This window comes from Ictidomys tridecemlineatus, chromosome 7, assembly GCF_052094955.1.
Source record: "Ictidomys tridecemlineatus isolate mIctTri1 chromosome 7, mIctTri1.hap1, whole genome shotgun sequence".
NCBI lineage: Eukaryota > Metazoa > Chordata > Mammalia > Rodentia > Sciuridae > Ictidomys > Ictidomys tridecemlineatus.
This window is the reverse complement of record NC_135483.1, coordinates 98,973,284-98,997,619: the sequence shown is the minus strand read 5'-3', so window position 1 is coordinate 98,997,619 and position 24,336 is coordinate 98,973,284. Positions and strand designations below refer to the sequence as shown.

The window sequence follows — 24,336 nt, the reverse complement described above, 5'->3', positions numbered from 1 at the left end:
GAAGGTCAGGATCTCCAGTGGCCCTTTAGTGCTGCCCCAAGTTGGGCCAACATGGTTGGTCCCTTACACTCCTGCAGTAATCACTGAGGGATGTAGCTACTCAGAGAGGGATGACCTTGGCTGTCCATAACCCAGGAGTTCAAAGTGATCATCAGCAGTCCCTCCAATTGTTGGGACAGCAAATATTCCTTAGGATGGGTGTATCACAGTGTCCCCAACAAGGGGCTGTCAGTTCCTGGAGGGCTAGGGGCCTGAGTGCCCAGTGCCTAGTGCAATGCTGGCATGCAGGGAAGCATCATGGTGCAATTGAAAGAGCACAGGACTTTGGAGCCTCAGGGCTAGATGGTCTTACCCTTGAACTTGATTCAGATGGGGACGTTTTTGGCTTTCTCAGTCTCCTTCTGTATGCAATGTGCTGGGGAGTGCTGGGTGGGAGTGGGTCTAGCTGGTGCAGCCCCAGGTTCTCTCCCACCCCACCCATAAGCCCCAGGCGACCACTCACCACTTGCTGGGAGGGGAGGCAGCTTGGTGTTCCGGGTGTGTGGAGCTGGGCCAGCCCACGAGCAGGAATCCTTGAGCGACTTGAGCTTCTCCCTCTTGAGCTGCTCGAAGCGGTGCATGGTGGTCCCGTGTTTGCGCAGCTGCAGGCCACCAGTGGAGGGGGCAGCCAGGGCTGGGGCGTCGGCCCCTGGAGGTGTGTCATCCAGCGATGTCAGGTCTCCCAGGCTCCCGGGCCCCGTCCCCGGCATCTCCACGCCACTGTCATTGTTGGGGGCACTGCCCAGGGGAGAGGGCTCGCTGCTGCAGGATGACTGAGCCCCGGGGCTGGACTGACACAGCTATAGGGAGGAGGCAGAAGTCAAAAGATCAGAGGGTGTGCAGATGCACCTCGTCCTGCGTCCACCCTGCATCCACACCACACTCAGGCATGCTGGGACCGGGGGCGTGGGGGGAGGAAGGACAACATCTCAAAGAGGAACTTGCACACCATCGCTGTGGGTCTACGTGGGATGGTCAAGTCACTTTGCTTCGCTTAACCTTGGCCTTCCCAACTACAAGATGAACCTGCCTGCCTGCTGGGCACCTGGCATGTGCACAGGTCCCTGGATGGCAATGAGAGAAGGTGCTGAAGCAGTCCCAGCAACAGCGATGTACGCAGGATGAAGCAAGGACGAGCCAAGAGTTGGTCCTTGTACTGGGTGGGGCCATCTCAATAGGCCAGAGGCAGGTGTTAGAAAGGGGAGGGACACCCAGGATGCAGCCTTGACTGAATGGCCGCTGCCCTCCCTCTGTGTTGAGGTGGAGTAGGGCAGAGAGCTCATGACCAATGCACAAGTCAAGAAAGACAGAGAACTCGGGCTGCACCTGCTGGGGCTGGGGATGGGACCCGGATGAAGCTCACCCTCTCACCCTGGATGCAGCACCTCAGGCCTATCCGGACCAAATGCCCCCAAATCCCAGCCCTTTCCTTGGGAAGCTGTGATGCTTTCTCCCATTAGGGCCCAAGTTCCCGGCAAACAGGGTCCTTCCAGGTCTTCTGGCCCATGGCACTCCTTATTCTCCTGTGGCTGGTCTTCAAGACCCTCTAGATTGGTGCACCCCCCCTGCAGCCTGGTCTCCCCCCAGCCTGCTCCTGCTGCCAGCCTTTACCTACTCTAGTATTCCCACAAACAGTGCCCTGCCATCCGCCTCTCCAAACCCACGGTCTGGGCCCAGGAGGCCTGGACGGACAGGTCAGTGTCCACCTGGGCAATGATACCCACAAGAACCCCGGCCCACCCTCGCTTACCCCTGCCCACCCCCACCCCCACCCGAATCCTCTGCTCACCTCAGTACCGTCTATCCTTAGGGGAGGTACAGTTGGGAAAGAGGCGGAGACAAAGAACAGGTGGTTAGAACAAAAGGAGCAGAGAGGCCAGAGGGGAAGGACGCAGAACAGGACAGAGGGTTGGGGACCCCCAGCAGTCCTCTGGTGCTGGTTGGAGAGGCAGACACGCAGGGACCGCCCCCACCCGGCACAGCCCAATGTGGGGAGCGGGCATCCTCAGCCCCGCCTCCAGCCCTGCCACAGCTGCCCAGCAGCAGCGAGGTCACAGAAAGGGACCTGGACAAGACAGGCTCCATGTGAGGCCAAGGCAACAAGGGGACAGAAAGCTGAGTTTGGGAGAGGAAGGACATCATCTTACCCTTAGGTGGGGGACCTCAGAGCAGAGCCCATACCCTCGCGGGGTCCTGGGTCCTGGCCCAGCTGTGAAGTGCCCTTTGCAGCTGGGTTGCCCGGCTCTGCTTACCCCGGAGCTCTCCGTCTTGATGGCTTTGATGTGCAGGCAGTCCTCCACTGCCTGGCTGCTGCTGCTGGCCTCAGCACTGTCCTCAGACCCCCGGCCACCAGGCTCGGTGCTGGCCTCGTTGTCTCCGTTCTCCTTGAGCAGCGGGGCGCGGAGATGCACATCGTTGCGCTGTTTCTTGGTGACGTGGGCGTCTGGGCCATGGACTGTTTTCACATGCTTCCGGAGGGAGCTGGGGTCAGTGTACCTCTTGGTGCAGCCTGGGATTTTGCAGATGTAGGGTTTCTAGGAGGAGAACCAAGACTGTGTCATGGGTGGGAACACGAGGACAAACTCCCCAGGGGTTCACTCCCTGTCCTGAAGCCATCCCAGGCCATTGGATGACCTGGCTGGCACCACGGGTGGGCACTCTGCTGTATTTGCATCCACCGCCCTGTGCCTGGAGCATGCCAACCGCAGGCCCACAGCAGCCTGGCCCCAGCGGGCTGGGTACCACCTTTTCATGCAAATTAAGTGCATGGTCAAGGGTGCGCTTTCCTTAAGACACTGGGGCACTTTGAGAGAGACTTTGAAAGGGACACACATGCCTCCCATGGGAGCCAGCACCAGCACCCTGAAGAGGGGAGATGGGTTCAGAGAGGGGAAAAAAAACCCACCTTACTGATAAAAGGTAAAGACTGGGCTCACAGCTCCCCTATGACCACGCCCACATACAGGCACACCCCAGCCACAGCCACACCACTCTAAGTCCCCTCCCACCATCCCCGCCAGTTATACATTTACAATCTCACACATCCGCCCCCATTCATACCTACACATACACACTTGAGCCCACATACACACAGAAATACACACACGCACACACACACACACACACATACACACACCCTCCTTTTCAAGGCTGGTTCTTATTTGTAGATGCCTTGCCAGGTCCAGAGGCCGTTGGGAATTCCTCTTAACTTCTTATAGGCATTGAAGCAAGGTCCATTTGGGGCCTCCACCTTATCTAAGCTATTAGAAATGCTCTTTATAAAGTCTGCCCGAGTCACAATGATTGTATGGCTGGGCCGGAATTGGGACCAGGGGTCGAAGACCCTGAAGGCATCTGCTGATTTCCCACCCTGGACTCTCTCAGCCCTGCCAGGGCTCTGGCTACCCAGGGACAAAGAGTCTACCCTGGGCCCCAATGACAGGGAGCTCAGGGTCACAGCAGACTCAGGCAGCACTAGCGGGTAGAATGTGTCACTATCAGCCATGGGGGCTGCTGGAGCAGGAGCAGCTTGTGGAGCTCAGATGGCATCACCACGGCAGCTGCGCCACTGCAGGCATCTTCTCTTCCAAAAAAGAAGATAAAGCACAGACAGGGAGCCTGGCGCGCCCAGGTCCCTGAGGGGTGGTCTGCATCCAGGGATGTGCAGCAGGTAGTGGTGGAAGAGGGGCCCCCGGCACCTGGCTACCTACTGCCCACAGATAGCTACACATTGCAGGCGGCGCTTTCACGCACTGGTCCGCGGGCCCCTGTGCGCAGGCGCGGTGTGGGTACCTCGTTGGAGTGGGTGCGGTTCTGGTGCTTGGCGCGGTCCGAGGCATTGGAGAAAGCCTTGTTGCAGCCCTCGTGCTCGCACACGTAGGGCTTCTCCCCGGTGTGGGACCGCAGGTGTGTCTTCAGGTTCTCCAGGCGAGAGTAGGCCTTCGAGCAGCCTTCGAACTGGAAGGAGGTGGGGAGGTCCGTGAGGGCAGCCCAGGTCCAAGGCAGGATGCACTGCACCCCAGCCCAGTACCGCTCAGCTTGCGCCCAGAAGATGGGTTTCATCAGTGCTAACAGTTAACATGTCTTGCCAGAAAACTGGGAAAGGGGCAGAAATGTCTAACAAGCTGACTCAAAGTGAATCAAAGACCTTATTGGAAAAGCTAGGCTATAAACTAGTGTTTGTGTGTATCAGAATATATGTTTAAAACTATCAAACTCTTGGAAGAAAACGAAGGGGTAAATCTTTGTGACCCTGGATTAGACAATGATTTCTTAGATACGATAAAAGCCTAAACAACCCATCATTAGACTTCATCAAAGATAAACTTTTGGACTTCAAAGGGAATTATCAGCAAAATGAAGACGACTTTCAGAATGGGAGAAATATTTGCAAATCATAGGTGTGAGAGGATCTATTACTTATATATATATATAAAAAACTCTTACAATTGTTTTTTTTCCCCCCACTGGGTACTGGGGATTGGACCCAGGGATGGGGGGTATATGATTATATGTCCAACCCTTTTTATTTTTTAATTTTGAGATAGCATTTTGCTAAGTTGCTGAGGCTGGCCTTGAAGTTGGGATCCTCCTGCCTCAGCCTCCTGAGTTGCTGGTGTTACAGGTGTGTATCACCACACCAGGCGAGAAGTCTTACAACTTATCCATAAAAAGGTACCGCACACTCACACAAAGAAAACCAAACCAACCAAGAAAACCCCCCAAACTTAACCAAAGTGGTTTCTAACCCTTCATTGCTCAAATGCCTCCAGCGGTGACTCACCAAAGATGCTTTTCTGCAGGGTGCTATGGAGATGGCATTTCTGCCCAGGGTCCCAAGTTAATCAAAGTGGGCTGTGCTTGGGGCTTACAATCAGACTGCCAAGGTGACATCAGCACACCTGTACCCCCGTTACCGAGTTCCTCGTGCCCAAACAGTGAATTTGCTAAGTTCTGGGCAGCAGTGGACCAGTGGCCTCCAGGACTCCAGCCAGGCAGAAAACCAGCGTGGGGACAGACAGGATGACTCACTGGCCAGACCTGTCCCCATGCTGCTGCCATGGCCTGTACCACTCAGGTCTGCCTGTGGTCTCCAGGCCACCACCCCTTGGCCTGGGGACGTGGGTCCTAAGGCTGCTGTGGGAGGAGGGTGCTCACCGTGCACTTGTGGGGCTTCTCGCCCGTGTGCCGCCGCATGTGGACCACCAGCATGTACTGGGCCTTGAAGGGCTTCTGCTCCCGCGTGCAGGCCTGCCAGCGGCACACAAACTCCTTCTTCTCCCCGTGGATGTGCTCGTTGTTGATGTGCTGCACAGGAACAAGCCCCAGGAGCCGGTGAACCCAGCTGCCCGCCCCATGGACCCCCAGGGCCACTGCCACGTGCGGCTCCCGGACCCCTGAATTGTGGCTGGTTAAAAGTGCTGTGTGTGTGTTTCTGTGTATGGGATCATCTAAGTGCAAACTACACACTGGTTTCAAAGCCTCAGTCATTTAGTGAGGCCCTAAGTAATTCAGTGAGACCCTGTCTGTAAATAAAATACAAAAAAGGGCTGGGGATGTGGCTTAGTGATCAAACACCCTTGTACCTAAATAAATAATTAGTACAGGCAAATTAGTACAGTTTTCAAAGACTTAGACTGGGAAAAAATGTACAATACTCATCGTTCTATACTGATGGTATTGGTGATAGGATAATATTTCAGCTATTAAGTAAATAAAATATATCATAGGGTAAGCATCCTTAATCTGATATCCAGGTACAACACTTTCTGAGAAACAACTCAATGCCACAAGTGGAAAATTCCACACTTGATCTCACAGGATGGGTCCCCGTGCACTAAAAATACTATATAAAATACTGTATTAAATTACCTTCACACTGGCAGAAGGTGTACACAAAACAGAAGTGAATTTCATGTTTAGACTTGGATCCCATCTCCAAGATGTATGTGCAGCACTTCCAAAATGCAAAAAAAAAAAAAAAAAAAAAAAAAAAAAAATCCCAAACCTGAAACACATCTGGTCCCAAGCATTCTGGATAAGGAAGGTTCTCTCTAGTTGTTTGAAAGTTAACTTTGCCTGTACTAATTATTTATTTAGGTACAAGGGCAGTTGATCACTAAGCCACATCCCCAGCCTTTTTTTGTATTTTATTTACAGACAGGGTCTCACTGAATTACTTAGGGCTTCACTAAATTACTGAGGCTGGATTTGAAGTCACGATCCTCCTGCCTCAGCCTCCCGAGCTGCTGGGATTACCGGTGTGTGCCACCATGCCCAGCTTGCACTTTTTTTTGGGCGGGGGAGGTGCTGGGGATTGAACTTGGGGCACTCAACCACAGAGCCACATTCCCAGCCCTATTTGATAGTTTATTTGGAGACAGGGTCTCACTGAGTTGCTTAGTACCTCGCTTTTGCTGAGGCTGGCTTTGAACTTGCGATCCTCCTGCCTCAGCCTCTCGAGCAGCTGGGATTATAGGCGTGTGCCCCTCTGCTCGCCTGTACTATTTTTTAATGCTTATAGGAAATGTAAAATTGCATATATGGATGGCATTTGTGGCTTGCAGTCTCCTTCTCCTGGACAATGTAGCTTGATCTGTGTGACCTTTGAAGCTGAGCATCAGGCCTTTGGTGGCACCTGATCCCAGAAGACGAAAAGCCATCAGGCACCTGTGCCCTGTTTAAAGGCTCCACTGTTTATACACCTCCACTGGAGCAAGTAAACTATACAGCATTTGAACTTCCAGAGAAATCCTCTCCTATTAGCCTCCCTTTCTATTTTTAAAGTCTTTCAAATGATCAAAATGCTTCCTGACAATGCCTTTCATTTTTTCTTATTGGTTTACTTAGCAACAAATTGTTAATAATAGAGTAGGGGCTCCCGCTCGCCCATCCATCTTCCCAGGGAGCAGAGAGAGGCAGAGCTGGAGAAAGGGGCCCCTCCTCTCCCTCAGAGCAGCCCACTTCCTCCAGAGCCAAGTGGAGGTGGCCACCTGCAGCTACAGGGACAGTCCTGGGCCTACAGCCTTTCTTTCTAGGTGGTCAGGATTCTGTGCCTATTCTTTGTTTTTTTTTTGGTACTGGGTGTTGAACCTAGGGCTGCTTAACCACTGAGCCACATCCCCAGCCCTTTTTATATTTTATTTATAGACAGGCTCTCCCTGAGTCACTTAGGGCCTTGCTAAGTTGCTGAGGTTGGCTTTGAACCTGTGATCCTTCCGCCTCAGCCTCCTGAGCCACTGGGATTACAGGCATGTGCCACCATGCCCAGCTTATGCCTGCTCTTTGGTATACATCTTTTGTGTCCTCACCTCTGCACTGTGGCTTGAGCCCCCTCCCATCCCGAGATGCTGACCCTCTCTTCCTTTAATCATATCTGATGTGTTCCACAAACCACAGCTCCAAACTCCCTCTTCAACAGGGATCCCAAAGAGGTGGTACAGGTTGCAAGTTCATGTTGGAGTTTCAGAAGGGATTAGATGAGACCCTGAGTTGCAGGTTCTGTATCAGCTCCAATGGGTTTGGTGGTAAATTCTGGTGTCCTGGGTGACAGTGTTGGGAGGAGAAAGACACCTATGGTATTTGGGAACAAACCCCATTGGAAGAAGCAGAGGGAGTTGGTGTGTTCTAACTGCCAAATTCACATTACACCTGACTACTACCATAATGGATGCTGCTGTCCAAGAGTTTGAATGGGGACAAAGAGACATATCCTGAAGGACACACTGACTCTGTGGCCTTCTTTGCCTAAGCTGTTAGAATCTGGACATAGCCATCCACCTAAACCCAATACACTGTGTATCTGCAAATGGTCTCCAAGAGGAAATTACTCTTTCCTCCATAGGAGAACCCTTTTTCAGGTTTTAGAGTCAGACTTTATTATTAGAGAGCCTGGCTGGTTTAATTAATCTGATTTCCCTTCATGCATTGGCTGCTAGGACGCTTAGGACAGGAAGATGTCCGTGTGTGATCTCGAGCTCTGAGCACTTGGTTTTAATAAACTCTCCTCCTGGCTTTACTCTGTTGTTCCCTTTGTCCTGACTTTCTCATTCACTTATTCTTTGATTCTTGGGTTACACATGTATTTGTAAATCTTCTTCTGGGAAACAGGCAGAGCACAAATAAGTCATTATGCCTCCCACTCACAGAGGATGCAGTCCCGGATCCTCCTGGGGCCTCCCCCATCAGCCTCTTATTGCAGCAGAGGCACCAGAGGCTGCAGGTCCAGCGTGGTGGGGGTTCCGCCCACCGTGCACAGAGGCTGGGACGTGGGGTGGAGGCTTACGTGCACCAGCTGCTCCTGGGTGTCATACTCCTTGCTGCAGTCCTCCCAGTGACAGTTGGTCTCGTAGATGACCACCTCGGCCTCCTGCTTACAGTCGTCCCTGTCCAGGTCTTCCTTGAGGTCAGCCAGCTGCTCCTGCGGGGGGGGGGGAGCAGATCACACCCTCATGAGCTGTGTCTAGCATGTGACCCCGAGGACAGGTCACTATTAGCCCTGTGCAGAATGCCAAGGACTCTGAGCAGACAGAGGTGTGGACACACGTGCACACACACGGACATGTGCAAACACACACACACACACACACACACACACACACACACACACTCATCCAGAAGATCCCTGTCCATAGCTCTTCTTATCAGCAGTTGTCCTTTCTCTAGTGCTGGCTTGTCACCACCAGGTATTCCGTCACCTCCTGCTTCTACTGACAGCCAAGGAGGACAACAGAGAGCAGGGCAGCGACTTTTGTTTATTTGGGTTGGTCTCCACTGTGGGGAGCTGGGGTGGGCCCTGTGAGCTTTGGGAGGAGGAACATTTTTTATTTATAATGTGTGCAGGGCCTGCTCCTGACGGAGGTGTCTGGCTTGGAAGTGTTACTCTCCCGTCGTTCCTCTCTGAAGGGCTCGGGAGGCACCTGGATTTGCACCAGGGCAGTGCTACTGTAGCTGCTCACTGCTCAGCTGAGGGAATGCCTCCAGAACGTTCTCCCTGCCCTGCTCCTAAAACGTGGTCTGCATTCTCGTATTAGGGCTGGGAAAACTGAGGCTCTGGAAAGGGTTGACCTCCTGGAACCCACAGCAAGACTGCAGCAGCCTAGACCTGACCTTGAGTTGCTCACGTTATTAGGGCCCAGGAAAGCCCCATTTCAAGGTGCCCCATTTTTTCCCCACCCCAGCTGGTGCTAACCCAGAGCCGGCCCAGGGGAGCCTCTGAGTCATGGGGACAGACCAGAGGAACCTGCAGGGTGAGGGGGTTGGGAGGGCAGGACGGATGCCCCAGGCTGACACAGGGAGGGCCCAAAATGTCCTTTCTAATACACCACTCATTTACCAGTCAGGCTTGGAACAAAGCCAGGTGAAGAGGTGACCTTACAAACACTTGCTTGATATTTCAAACTATTTTCAAAACAGCAGGAAAAATGTTCTGTCTTGACAAACAGCCTCTGGGGGCAGCATGCCCAGTGCAGGCGAAGGGGAGCGTCTCTTGCCATGGTCAAGAGCCCTAACGTACCCTGGCTCCTGAGATTTAGCCAAACCGAGTCCATTTCTAGGAGCACAGAAATCAGCAGAAATGGCTCCCAGCTGTGGGGTGCCCATCACCTCTTGGCCTGACTTTTCCACGGGGGACTCAAAGAACTCTTCCTAAAAAGGCTCCCAGCTGTTTTCAGGGCAGCTTTAAATAATGCACTCTCTGAAAGGAAACCAGCACTGTACCTGGGCTGCCTGGGGACCACGGGACAGGACCCTCAGGAATGCCTCCTCCTGCATCTTTAGCAGCGGAGGGCTGCTGAAGGGAGACCGTGGAGAAGGGATCCCCGGGTCTCCTAATGCCACTCCTCATGCATTTGAAGGAACACGGGGAGTATTTTGCTATTTCCAGACACTGAAGGCTCGGCTCACTTCAGACAAGACCCAGAGAGGCTGGTGGGCTGACAAGTGGAGAGAAGCTCCTAGGACACAACCACAGGTCCCTTGGTGACGCTGGCATCATCCTGGCCTGCAATTCTGAGCGCTTCGGCAGAGCAGAGATTCATTGTGCTGCATTTTTCTGCCAAGGCAAAGCCGCCTGTCCACCTGGCTGTGAATCAGGACTCGGAGTGACAGGAGGACCACCCCCTCGTGATAAAATGCTTTCCTTCCACGGACATCCCCAGCAGCTGCTGAGCGGGGAGGGGGCTCTGTGCGGCCCACCTGGACTGGAGGGCGGTCCCAGGCGCCCCCCCACCATGGCGAGTGGGACATGGGCCTCCCAGGTGCTCAGGGCCTGACTCCCGCCCCACCCACCACTCCAATCTGTTTATCTCCCCTGGATATGTGTGTTCTCATTCATTTCAATGACCCCTTATGATGGCCAGCCTCGTGAAAGCCATGCATCATGTAGAGACTGGGTTTGGTGTCAGCGAGGGGGAGAATTTGTCACCAACCCCTGTTTGTCTGACAATAACAGGGCCTGATATTTCATGAAAATTAAGTGCCCAGAGCATGCCCGATGGTTTACAGTCGTGATAAAGGATGGTCCGGCAGATGTGGGGAGACGGGGATTAGGAGGTACCACGCATCCTTGGTGGCCGACCTGGGGATTCTGTAGGAACAGATGGCAACTGGGGTCACTGTGTGAGGGCTGGGTGGGCCAGGTGGGTCACCTTCAAGGTCAGCAGGCCCTTTGCATGACTGGCCCCTGCTCCAAGATTGGGAATTCTCTGTCTGCCATCTTGGGGCATTAGAATAAGTGGCACAAGGATCTTGGCCATCCAACAGGCCAGCCCCAGGCTGTAAGCTGCTGGTTCTCACTCCTCCTGCCAGAAATCATACTTCCTTCCCTGTCCCAAGATGATCCAGGAGCTAGGCTGAGTGGGCAGATGAGAGTCCAGTGACCTCGGAAAGCCAGTGGCAATGAAGGTGACGGAGCGGGGACGGAGTTCTGGGATGAGGGCAGCCCAAGGAGCCTGGGCTGTTCAGGGATGTAAGCAACACATTTTGGCTGAGGCTTATGCTGCTCAAGATTGAGGTGTGGGGAGATGTGGCCATAGCAGGGGACAAGGTGGAAGGGCAGGTGGGAGTTTGTTCATTCATTCTTTTATTCATTCATTGATAAACATGTGGTATGTACAGGTTGTGAGGCAGTCATGGCTCTGGGAACCATCTTGCCCTCTCTGATTAGTTCATTTGTTCATTCATTCATTCATTCATTCATTCATTCATTCATACAGCCACCCATCTACCCACCCTCCATTCACTGGTCCATTCCTTTTCATCCACAGGTGAAAGGCCCAAAGGCAGCCAACCCAGGAAAGCTGGCCTGGTCCCAGCTCAAGGCCAGTGAGAGTGGCCATCGGATTACCTGTGTCAGTCCCACTGGGGAGGCTGGCCGCAGGCCCTCGGCTTCAGTCTTGACCTTGCTCCTCTTGTGAATTGTGATGGGGTTCCCGGTGCTGCTCACAGCCGACTCGCTGCTCTGCTTGTTCTGAGAGGAGGAGCAGAGGACAGTCTGTCACACAGGTGCAGGACAGGACACCCTGAATTCGGATCGGACTCTACCTCTGACACCTCCCTACACAGAACACGTAGGCCAAGCCTGTGTTTGAAGCAGCAGAAGTTAAGTCCCCCAGCCTGGTCCTCCAGCCAGGGGCACTCCCAGGAAGAAGGCCAGACCTAGGCCACCACCACTCCCCTTTCCATGAGCTGGCACCTCAGCTTTGCAAGGGGTGGAGGACGGTGAAAAAGAGACCCCTTTGGAGAATGCTGGAAACCCTTGCTCGTGTCCTGCTGAGGTTCAACTTCTCAGATTTCCAGAGCAGGGGACCCAGGGCCTGGCTTCTCAGCAAAGGGCAAGGGCTGCAGTCTCAGATGACACTTCAGAAGCCCATTGTAACTGGGGAGGTGCTGGGCCATCTGGAGCCCTGGGTTGTAGAGGGAGAAGACATGTGGCCTGGGATGGTTGCTTCCCCTCTAGGATTGTCTTCCCGAGTACCACACAGGACCCAGGGTCCACAGGGTCTTGGGTGCACACAGGAACTTGTTTCTATGCGGAGTGGCCCAGCTTAGGTGACAGGTCCCTATGTGCTGATGAGTTAGCTCAGGCTGAGAGGTAAAGTCGTTTGCTGCAAATCAGGAACCAGGCAGGGTCTGACAATTCCAAAGCCTGTGCCTGTCTGTTATACAGCCTTGTCCTTCTAAAGCCACGTCCCCAGCTGCAAATTGAGACCTCACTGGCTGCCAGATATTGATGGCACCCCGGGGTGCCAGGTACCTTGCTAGGATGCCCAGGCAAGGCCTAAGGCCGATTGGAGAGTCAAGGTGGTTGAGAACATTCTGGAAACAGATGCTCTAAGATGAACCTGCACGAACATCATTACGGTTGGTTCATTCTTTCATTTCACACGTGGTGCGTGGTGTGCTTACACGGTGCCGGACCCCGTGAATTGGAGGGTTCTCCATCCAATCATTGTGTTTACTGGACCAGAGACAGCAGACCCCAGAGGTTGAAGGCTTGCCATGGACAAACCCCAGGGCTCCCCCATCATTCAGCCCCTTTTATCCAGAAGACATCTCACCAGCCATCCCGGGTCCCAGAGTCCTTCCACCAATTTCCAGCATGTGTGGGCACTGAATGGCCCTTGTGGGGCCAGCTGAGTATATGGTGGCCACCTCTGCTCCTTGGGCCCACCTACCTGGTTGGCATCGCTCACACAGTTGCTGCCGCTGCTCAGCTGGGTGGACACAGCACTGATGGAGGTGAGGGCCATGGGTTGCTGAGCCAGGAAGGTGGGCGAGGGCTGGATCAGGGGTGGCGTGTGTCCGAAGGCGGAGCCCAGGCCTCTCTGCTGGCTCAGGATCTGCTGGTAGGCCACCGGGTTGATGGGGTGGGGGAAGGTGAAGGCTGGGCTGCAACGGAGAGGAGGTGGGGGGATGGGGGAGAGGCAGGGGCCTCCGTTAGGCTGAGACTTCCTGGACAGAGAAGACCCTGCCCAGGGCATCGAAAAGGGCAGGGTACGGGCTGCACCATCCCCAAACCAGCGGCGGCTCCCCTTTCTTTGCCTGTCCCTTGGGCCTTGCATGCTTAGCTCCTGGGGTGCAGCCTTCACCCCCCTGGCAGGTTGTCCCCCTGCAGATGCCAGGCTCCATTTCACCCCCACATCCTTAGCTGTCATCGCCCTTGTCTGTAAGCCCCTCTTCCCAAAGCAGGACACTGAGGAAATGCTGGTGACTCTGGACAACCAGGCCATCAAAGACATGGTGGTGGCTTCCTGCTTGCTCCTTCTAGCACCCCAGGCCGGGGAGCTGCTGCCCTGTGTGAATCCCTTGTGACAGCACTGTCCATGATGACAGTGTCCTCTGTTGGCACGCTTGGTCACCTCCTGACTTCTGAAGTCACAAGTGCTGATTTACAGATGAACCTTTGCTCCTCAGGTTCAAAGTGCCCACTGAGAAGCCAGACCCCCCCCTGCGGGACCCCAGCCCAGCTCCCCGTTCTCGGTCCTCGGCTGGCCAGCAGGGCTCACCTGAGGGCACCGGCGGACAGGTGCCCGTAGGAGCCGCTGGCCGCGGAGCTGCTGCGGGAGTTGTTGATGTAGGCCACCAGGGAGTTGGGCGAGGTCCGGATCATGCGCTGCAGGTCGAGGCTGGCATCGGAGAGCGGGGAGATGGACAGCGCCCGCTTGCGGCTCAGCCGGGGGGTCACCCGGGGGCTGGAGAATCGCGACACTGTGGAGCAGCCAACAGGAGTGAGCGTCACGGGATTGGGGGAGGTCCGGGAGCGGGGAGGACCCACAGGCAGGGGACAGGAGGAGCCCACGAGGTGTTCTCCTGGGACTCTCAGCTCTGCCCACCTTGCGGCTGTGGGTTCTTGGATGGGCTCCTAATGTCCCCCAGTCTCGGTTTATTTATCTGTCAAATGGAGCCGATCAGATCGGGGTGTTGTAGGGAATGGAGAGGTGGTTTCTCCCAAGAAACAGGGCATGGCCCGTGTCTCCAGCCCCCTGCCCCTTCCAGACCCACGCCAAGGGCAGAGTTATGGTCTGTGGTGAGCTGTCCCCCCAAAGCTCACGTGTGAGACAGTGCAAGAAGGTTCAGAGGAGAGATGATGGGGGCTGTGAGTCTTAACCCAATCAGTGAATTAAACCCCTGAATGGATCCCCTGATTAACTGGGTGGTAACTGCAGGCAGTGGGGTGTGGCTGGAGGAGGTGGGGACTGGGGCATGGCTTTGGGTATATATTTATATCTGGAAAGGGTCTCTCTGCTTCCTGATCACTGTGATGTGTGAGCTGCTTCCCTCTGCCACCCTCTCCCACCATGATGTCCTGCCTCACCTCGAGCCCAGAGAAATGGAGCTGGCCTTCTATAGACTAAGACCCTGAAACCATGAGCCCTCCAACTTTTCCTCTCCTCAGTTGTCCTGGTCAGATCTTTTAGCCACAGCAGCAAAAAAGATGATTACAATAGTCAGCCACAGCTATGTCTAGATCTGCAGGTCCCCCAGAGGGCCAGGTGGTAAAGGCTTGGTCGTCCCCAGTCTGGTGTCACTGGGAGGTGGTGGAGGCTTAAAGAGGTGGGACCTAACTGGAGGTCTTTAGGTCACCAGGGGTAGGCCCCTGAAGAAGGGAGTGAGCCCAACCTCTTCCTCTTGCTCTCTTTTACTTCTGGGACACGAGGTGAACTGTTTTGCCCTGCTGTGTGCTACCTCGCTACAGGCCCCAAAGTAACGGGGTCAGTGGGTCATGGACTGAAGCTTCTAAAACTGTGAGCCAAAATAAACCTTTTGTTTTCATAAGTTGATTATCTCAGGTATTCGTTACAGTGCCGTGAAGTTGACTGACACAGTTGCTATTCTGGTTTCTAACACACGGCTTAGTGTTGCCTGATTTTGAGTTTTAGGTGAGTGAATCATAATTTCTCTTTCATGCCTGGATTCTTTCGTCCGCATGATGAGCTTGTGAGCTGTCTCCATGCCATCGTGTGTGGCAGTAACTGGCTCATTCTTGTTGCTGTAGAGCAGCCCAGGGACAGGAGAGTGAATGAAGGCAGATGTTCCAAAGTCAGATTATGTTGCAACTGGGATTGCACTAAAATTGGCCCCCCAAACACACCCTGGTAGGCCACTTTCTAAGCTGGGCCCTGGATGGCTACCCTATGCTCCCACCACGATGCCTGGGCTCTTGGCTGGCTCTCTAGAACCTGTGGGGACAGCAGAAAGGACATGTGCAGGAGCAGCAGGCAGGATAGCATGACAACACATGAAGCTCTCCATGCTGGAGTCCCCAAGGCTGCAGGGACGTGCTGTTTTGAATGTGCACACCACACATGCATGCCCCAGCCGTCCCTCCTGTCTGCTCTGGCCACAGGGCACACGGCTCAGCCTCCTGCTGGTGTCCCAGGGCCTCTCGCCCCTGCACTCCTGTGACACAGCCCGGACCCACTGGCCCCGGGGCTATGCTTGCTTGTGCATGTGCCACCTGCTGTCCCTAGAGCTGTGGGGGTAACAGGGGTGATGCCTGTGAACCTCCCCCTCCCCCTTCCCCCAGAAGGTGAGGAGACTGCACAGAATTCACATCTGCCAATGGAGCGGCTGCAGCCCTGGGGTGGCGGATCCAATGGGGGATGGCAGACACGGGGGCCGTGCAGCCCAGATTGGCCCCCCACCCTAACACGTGTGTGGGTCTCTATGTCGTCCTTTTTAGTTACACATGACAGCATCATCCCATTTTGGTATCTTTAGACAAGCAGGGTCTATATCATGCTCCAATTCAGACCCCAGGACTCTCCTTCCCCTTCCCTCTCCACACCCCTGCTCCCTCCCCATCTGCTGATCTTTCTGGAATTTACCATATTTACTTTTTAGATTAATTTCTTGGGGCCGTACACTGCGGTGGGAGTCACTGTGGTACATTCGTATAGGGACACAGGAGAGTCATGTCAGATTCATGCACTGTCTTTCCTTCTAGAAGGTGACGTGGTTTTGGGAAAGCACCGGTTGCAAGTAAAAGCTGAGCTACTCAGAAGACTCTCTCTCTACACAATCTCTACCTTTGCTTTTGTCAGCTCAAGATTTTTTGGTTTTGGCTATTTTTTTTCCCTATGGGGACAGCAATGGGGGTGTTCTGGTTAGACTGTGTTCTCAGAAAGTTCATATATTAGAAACTTAATCCCCAAATCCATATGTCGGTGGCATTGGAAGGTGGGACCTTAGGGAGGGAATTAGGGTGAGATGAGGTTCTGAGAGTGACCCTAACTAGTATGCAGGCTCTGTCCGGCCATCTGCGGCCCTTTACCATATGATTCAGCAAGACCCTCACCAGATGCCAGTACCATGTTCTTGAACTTCCCAACTTCCAGAACTGTGATTGAACTCAATCAACCTCTATTCTTTATACATTTTCTAGTCTCAAGAATTTTGTTATAGCAACAGAAAATGGTCTATGATGAGTAAGTACACAAAAGGTGCTCCATAGATGCTTCTGGGGACGCTGCTTGCTTGGTCCCACAGAAGGGCTAGAGCACAGCAGGTGGAGGAGAGCAGGAAGGATCCCAGGCCACACATCTGACTTAGAGACAGGGAGCACAGGGGACCAGGGAGGCAGACGCACTCCCCGGCCAGCTCTGAGGCTGGGTCGCAAACATGACCCTTCCGTGTTTGAAGGAGGTCCCCAGACACCAAGCAGACACCCTGGCCAGTCAGCATTCAGGGCCAGCGTGCTCCTTGCAAGTGGTGTTTGGGTGAAAGCCTGTTGTCAATTCTTGAGTGACTAATAGCACACGGGCCGCCCCTATCTGGTGACACTGAAGCCCATGGTTTCATTTAACAGCCAACACCACCCTCCAATATCCGCTTTGCAGATAAGGAAACGAGGCTTGGGAAGGCCGTGACTTGCTCTAGGTCCCTGAGGATCTGAACTGGAGCCCAAAGGAACCCTGCTGTGGGCTTCCCTGGAGACCCTGCCTGTCTTCAGCAGGCTTGGGAGAAGGCCAAGGTCAGCAGCGCTGAACAGTGAACTTGTCAACAGCCGGCTGCCTGCTTGTCCTCTGCTGTCTGAACGGCAGGTCTGCCGCAGCCGGTCTCCACCCTCAGCCTGCTCGGCCCTCACGCCTCTCTTGCAGGGCTGAGCTTGACAGGCCACAGCCAGGAAACCCGGGCGTTGGCTAGAGGCCTCCTTTCTTCCTGCACAGCTGGACCTGCTGAAGTGACCTCCTGAACCCCTTTTTAAATCCCCTCTCTCTCGAACTCCACTACCTGCCCGGGGCCAAAGCTTGCTCGAATCATTCCAGAGCCTCTAAGCTAACTGCCACTCAACTCACCTTCCTCACTTTGGCAAAAGAGAGCTTTTCAGCTTGCAAAGCAGATACACCCTAACCCTCCCCCTAAAACCTTCCAAAGCTCCCTAGTGCTATTGCAAAGGAGGCCCATTGCCGTTATGGAAAAGGTCTACATAGTGGCCCTTGGGGCTTGGTCCTATCCCTCCGGCCTCCTCCTCCCCACTCTTTGAGTCATCTGCTCAGCAACTCAGTTCACACAGCTTCTTCTGCCCACCAGTTCTTCCCTGCTGTGTGCTCAGGTCCCCAAGGGGTCACCTCCCCCAGGAAGCCTTCCCTGATCTCCACAAGTGGGGCAGCTCCTCCCTACAGGCAGACCATTCAAACAAGGGCTGCACAGGAATCTGCACAGTTTCTGTAGTTGACAGCTTGCTTCTGTCTCTCCCCCTTCATGAATCAAGGACTCAAGTTCCCCCCTGCCACCAACATGGAATCCCTGACACTGGAAATCTAGCTGGCCCACTTGCCACACAGCCGTGGTGTGTTGAGGGGCAGCGGAATCACACCACCCAAACCCAACCCTTCCTGAATGGCTCCGTGGACCGGCCTAGGTCCTGCTGCAAGCACTTGAAAAGGGTGAGCATGTCAATCCTCACACCTGCCCCTTTAGGAAGGGGCCCTTATTGTCCTCACTTGACAGAAGAAAACCAAAGGTATCGGGAGGCTAAGTAACAAGCCCAAGGCCACACAGCTATGGGGACAGAGACCAGGACTGAGACACAGGTGCCTGGGTGCCCAAACCACCTTCCTATGCCCAGGGTGGGGACCAGAGGTGTCTTAGGGAAGGGATGACTATGGAGGATGGACAGACAGACACACACACTCATATACATGACACAGAAACCCAGACAACCTGGGCTGCTGGCCCCCAAGCCTGTCACTTCCTTGGAGCACATCACTGAATCTCCCTGGGCCTCTCTTTCCCCATCTGTACAATGGGGGCAGCGTGGCTTATTGTGGCAAAGAGTTGCCTTCGACCCTCAGATGTTTCCAGATGAAATGGCTAATTAACATAGTTTCTTCCGGGGCTCGGAGGACTATCTGGATGGGCAGCGTGAATGAGTCCACAGTTAATGATGGGGTAAAAAACGGCAGGTCTAGAAAATGATGAGTGGCCACAGACGCCCTCCACACCCACTTCTCGGCTTCCATCTGGGGAGGCCTCTAAGTTTCTCAGTTCTGATTTCTGGAGTCTGCTCCTGACATGGCTTACTTCTAAATCAACACTGGATCCTCCCCAGGATTCCTGTTACTTGCAAATGAGAAAACATGAGAGGGACACAAAAGATCTAGCATCCTCTACAACAAAAAATACACATATCTTCGTCATGCATTTTAAAAAAAAAAATTGCTGCTAATACGTGGATTCCCACCCTCTCGGGTGCCCCTAACAAGAGGAAACAGGGCCAAATCTGACAGTGACATTCATCTCTGCTATTCCCACCCCTCGAGGGAAATGTGTTTATTAATGCGCTTCTTCCCTTGATAAATTACTAAATAGGAAGAAAAGCCTGGCACTCATTTCCCGTGGTTTTGCCTGTGATTTATGGTGAGGGGCTGGCAGAGCCACCGCATCCATTCATCTGTGGGTGTGCCTGTTCCAATGCTGGTCAGCCAATGGGTGATCGGCCACCAGCCTACCCCCAGCTGGGTGGATGCCTGATACTCCCTGTTCCTGTCGGCACCTGTCTCTGGGTCTCGTCCCCCACCCCCTTTCCTTTGCTCATTCATGTTTTGTTCATTGAGTCACCAGACCAGAGGGCAGCACTGCGGGCATGCAAACATCAGCTGGTCATCACAAGGACCACTGCAGACCAGGACGGCCCTGCTTTCGGAGAGCTCACTGTCTAGTTGGGAGATGAAAATGGTACCCAGGCAGGAGTCACCTAAGCAGGATCACACTAAAGAATCCCAGAGTGGGGGCTGGGGATGTGGCTCAAGCGGTAGCGCGCTAGCCTGGCATGTGTGCGGCCCGGGTTCGATCCTCAGCACCACATACAAACAAAGATGTTGTGTCCGCCGAGAACTAAAAAATAAATATTAAAAATTCTCTCTCTCTCTCTCTCTCTCTCTCTCTCTCTCTCCCCTCTCTCACTCTCTCTTTTAAAAAAAAAGAATCCCAGAGTGCTCTGGAGACAGGGTTGCTGCTTCCCTGGGGGCCACCGGAAAGGCAGGAAACGCAAGAACGAGGCCCAGGCCGACCTGGCTCTCTTGATGCCTCTGCACAGGGTCACTTGGGGCCAACCGACTCTGAGCTGATTCCTCAGGCAGAACACGGGTGGGCACCCACTTCAGGGCTGCCGTGGGCTGGTAACCAGTGCATCCTCTGGCTTGGGTGGTTTTCTGCGGAGCCAGGGCTGGGGATCCCCTGGAGACTGCAGACCCAGGAACCTGGGTGGATGGGCAGCAGGAGGGAGCTTTGTTCTGCACAAGGACACAGGAACCTTCTCTGGTCTCCATGTCATCTTTAGCATGGGGCTGAGGCACCTTCTCATGGGGTCGGCAGAAAACATCCTTATGGTAGGACTTGAAGACCCTGAGCCTCCCTTGGCCAAATAGGTCCCCATCCAGGTATTTTCACTGGGGACACTTCTAAGAAATGCACCTTGAGGACCTCAACCCGCCCCACAGTGAGTGGCAAATGGGGAAATATGAGAGGGACACACACCTCCCTTGCCCCCTCTGCTAGGGGAGCCAAAGGAACCCAGGCTGGAGCCGGAGGCTAAAGCTCAAGGCCACCAGAGCCATTTCCTAGTTATGTGACAGAGGCAAGAGAAGCTCAGGGTGTGGACTTTGGGCTCTCAGGGAAGTGGCTCCACAGGGCTGGTCTAGCAGAGCTGTGTGGGTTTACCAGATGACCCAAACCCACGTAGCATCTTACAGCAGCCCTGGCCTCTAGCAGCCCTGCCCTCTAGCAGCCCTGCCCTCAGGGACCTGTGGCCTGGTGTCATCTGCCCCGGGTCTCCCCTCTGTCCCAGGCTGGGCATGCACTGTCTGCCTGACTTGGGTCCCTGGCAGCCCCTCTGCTGCACCTCCTGCCTCTCTGTGCTATGATCAATGTAGTTGGTTTTTGCACACTGCACCCCCCCCCAACCCCACCGGATTCTCCAGCAGCATAAAAAAACCGGTGTCAGAACGGAGGTGACATCCGAGTCAAATTAGTGTCAATATGACAATAAAATATACAGCTCAGAGGAAATATGGGCTGTAAACAGGCGGCATTTCAATTGGAAACATTTCAATCTCCTCCATGTGGTGGGGGTGGGAGGGGAGGAGGTGCGTGGAGCGGCTGTTGTTAAATCACCCACATTCAACAGCGTGACTGAGAAAACTCCATCTTAGGGCCCAGGTGACAACCGGTGCATTCCCCACGCTCCAGAGAGACACTCCACACCAGGACAACCTTGGCTTCCCTCTCTGGTTCCCTGTTCCCTCCCGAGTGGCATGGCTTTGGTCCTCCTGCTGTAAATCAGGCCCCTGAAGAAGAGAGGCAATGGGCCTTCCTCCCCCCACCGGGGGCTGGGGCCCTGCGCCTGCACCTCGGCCCAGGAAGTGCCTTTGGCCTGGCCCCTGTCCTGGCCGGAAGGCGGGGCATGGAGTCTGAATCCCACGGGATGCCCTCAGAGAGGCCTCACTGCCCGCAGCCTTCCCTGACCACGGGCATTTGCACAACCTAAGTGACATTATTGTAGGTCCAGTGGAGATGGACACAGGGACCTCCCCCTAGAACATGGTCAAGGCTCCTGTTTCAGGAAATATGATGTTTTTACCTTTTTGTTTTTACATGGTTCTGGGAATTGAACCCCAGGATGATGTACCACGGAGCTACATCCCCAAGCCTTTTTTATTTTTTAATTTTATTCTGAGACAGGATCCAAGTTGCCCAGGATGGCCTCACACTTGCCATCCTCCTGCCTCTGCTTCCCAAGTCAGTGGGATTACAGGCATGGGTCACCATGCCCAGCTTGAAGTTCCATTTTAAGATCTATTTATTGAACACCCAAAGGTGAATTTATTGAAAACATTAAATATGCAATCATGCAGACAACTCTTGGTTAAGATAAAAATGGTGCTATGGTTGACACATGACCCTTCCCAGACCTGCATGCCTGGGACCCACTGAAAATCCAAAAGCAGGCAGGGCCCACTCTGGCTCCCATGGATCATGGAAGGGGAGGGGGCTGGGGGACACTTCAGAGGCAGATCAGGGCTCAGCAGGACCTGGGCCTGGGCTGTGGGTATCAGCATTGTTTGCAGCATCTTACAGACATGCACCCGAGTGACACTTCCACACAGACACTGGGGCTGAGCAGAAAGCCTAAGACATTTGAAAAGGTGGAAGCGAAAACTGTAGCTCTGGCTTAAGCTGGCTTGAAAGGGCTGGGGTAGGGCTGGTGGCTCAGTGGGAGAGCACTTGCCTAGCCCGTGTGAGGCACTGGGTTCGATTCACAGCACCACATGTAAATAAATAAAATAAAGGTCCATTGAAAACGAAAAAAATATTTTTTTAAAAAAAGAAAAGGTTGGGGTATAGCTTAATGCTAGAACTCAGTGAGTTCAAAACCCTGGGTCCAATCCCAGCACACACACACACACACACACACACACACACACACTCACACACACACATATTGAGAGAGAGAGAGAGAGAGAGAGAGAGAGAGAGAGAGAGAGAGAGAGAGAGAATGAGAGCGAGCTAGTTTAGGGGGAAAAAAGTGCATTAAGTACTGAAAAACAGAGGAGATAATTAATCCCAGGCTGCTTTGATTTCCTGGAGTTTTAATGGGTTGGGAATTACAGGAAAGAGTCACCTGTTCCTGAAATCCACAGTTATGAGCTCAACTCCCCCGCCCCGCCCTCCCCGTGCCTGAGCCAGAGCCAGGGACGCCCCGCTCAGGCTGACTCTGGAATCTGGAGGTGCCTCCCGCTGCATCTTCAAGCTCATCAAGTTCCCAAGGCGGATGTGGAGGGGAGGAAGGAGCACGGGGGCGTGTGGCTGTCCTGCGGCCCCTGACGTCAGCCAGCCGGGAGCTCTGAGCTCTTCCGCCCACCCGTGAGCTCACCTCCGCACTCCTCTGGCCTTGGCCTTCCTGTTTCTCAGAGATGCTCAGCCCCCAGATGCTGCCCAACGCCAGGCTCCCTGGAGGACAGAGTTGCTCCCCAGCCCCCTCGGGGCTGCCTGCCAGCCCGCAGCTGCCCTCCCACCCGAGCCGTTTCTGCCCTAATTAGCCTGCATCTCTCTCTTCCAGGCTCTTTGGTAACGGCCACTCCCTTCCTCCCTGGTCCACACACAGAGGGTCTGCTCCCTGTCCAGTGTCCCCCCACCCCCGACCTGCTGGGGCTTGCTGCTTTGCTAGGCCAGGTGCCTTTGGGGTGCCTTGCAGTAGAGCGCTGCAGTAGAGCTGGTGGCCCAAGAGGGTTGGGATGGATTAAAGGGAGAGAAGTTGAGAGAAGTCCTAGGACACTCCCCGTCTGCAAAGCAGTAGGGCCACAGTGGGGAGGTGCTGGGGAGCCAGGAGAAGACACAGGGAAGTTGTGCCAGATGGTCCGAGTCATGGAGAAGCTGTGCTAGGAGGGTAACGGGTGACTGGCTGCCTGGGGAGACGAGTGGAGCTGAGCCGCACTTGGCACACCTGGGGGCCAGGATGGACAGGGAGATGGTGAGGAAAAGCCATCCGGACGGCCTGCGGCCTGGGCTTACGCACCAGAGGGGGACAGAGGTGCTGTAATGACTACAGAATCTGCAAAAGGGGGTGGATTTGAAAGAGAAAAGGGTGCTGGTGGAAAGAGACCACAACTAGCATTAAATGAGCACCTACTGTGTGCTGGGCACCAGGCTATGTGCACATATACCCGTCACTCAGGGTCCTGGTGTCACACCACCCTGACCCTGTGTGGCCCACCACCACCTCGATAAGTTAGTGATGACCAGGTGGCCAGCACTGGCCCGGACCCCCTCGCTGCCTTCCTCAGCAAGTCAGGCCTGGGGCTTGCTGCAGCAGCTGTCCTCCGCCTCGACCCAGACTGTCCTGCGCCTCTAGGCTGAGCCCCCACACAGTGAGCCCAGAGGACCTCCCTGAGGCCAGGGCTCGGGGGCTGGTTCTATGCTGTGTCCCGGGGAAGAGCAGATGATTCTGTCAACAGCAGGGCTGGGAATTCCAACTGGAGGCTGGGGGCATGTCACCTGATGTTAGGACCCCGATTGCCTGTGGTATAGTAGGGAGCCTAATTCCAGCCTCAGAAGGTGGTTAGGGAAGCTACCCAGGAGAAAATGCACGAAAACAAAGTACAGTTCTCACTCCGATTCTCACTCTTCCTACTTTGCACACGGCTCACATGAAGCAGGTGCTCAGGTGGCTGAAATGGGCAGACAAGCCTGGCCACCCATTTTGGCCTTTGCTGCTTTTTGGGGGATACCTGCTTGACTTGACCGTTCTCAGCCATGGTATCTTTGCCCGTCCCTTTCCAGCTGGCCGAGTGCCACCCTAGGCCTTGGAAGGAGGGGATCTGGTGTTTGGGGGCACCAGCATTGGCTACCTTTGTGCACGGCATTGCTGTGGTTTGGTTTCTGTTGGGGGGGGGCAGCGTGAGCTGCACATGACTCCCCAGACCCTCACTCCCTACCTGCTGCACCTGGAGGGCTGGTTAGGAGAAGGCAAGATACAGATGACATGTGTGTGCCCAGAGGGGCCTCGTGATCTTAGAGAGCTGCGGGCGTTCCCACCCTATGCTGTGTGCCTGGTCCTGGATGGCACCCACCCTGGGGAAGGCACAGAAGGAAGGGACCAAATGCAGGTGGCATCCCTGGGGCATGCTGTGGCCTCTCCGCAGGGCATGGCGAGGACAGCCTGGGACCACATTCTTGGTAGGACTGTGTTGCTCCTCCCCAGCAAAACGTTGGCTGGGGGCTCAGGAGACACTCAGGGTGGCTCATGACCCTACCATATCATCTCCAGAAAGACTGGAGGTGAGATCTAAGCTCAGG

General features: G+C 54.4%; 1 protein-coding gene across 3 annotated transcripts in view; it reads right to left on the bottom strand.

Moving 5' to 3' along the window:
• The window catches only part of Gli2 (GLI family zinc finger 2), a 232,940-nt gene that overhangs the window by 4,950 nt on the left and 203,654 nt on the right, over positions 1-24,336 (bottom strand). For all 3 annotated transcript variants that reach the window (XM_040294133.2, XM_040294135.2, XM_040294138.2), the window contains 8 exons: positions 13,545-13,746; positions 12,714-12,927; positions 11,384-11,506; positions 8,324-8,458; positions 5,197-5,346; positions 3,832-3,996; positions 2,292-2,573; positions 503-839 (listed from right to left, as the gene is read on the bottom strand). In XM_040294133.2, the coding sequence (XP_040150067.2) occupies positions 503-839; positions 2,292-2,573; positions 3,832-3,996; positions 5,197-5,346; positions 8,324-8,458; positions 11,384-11,506; positions 12,714-12,927; positions 13,545-13,746 (1,608 nt within the window). The remainder of the gene's footprint in view (positions 1-502; positions 840-2,291; positions 2,574-3,831; positions 3,997-5,196; positions 5,347-8,323; positions 8,459-11,383; positions 11,507-12,713; positions 12,928-13,544; positions 13,747-24,336) is intronic.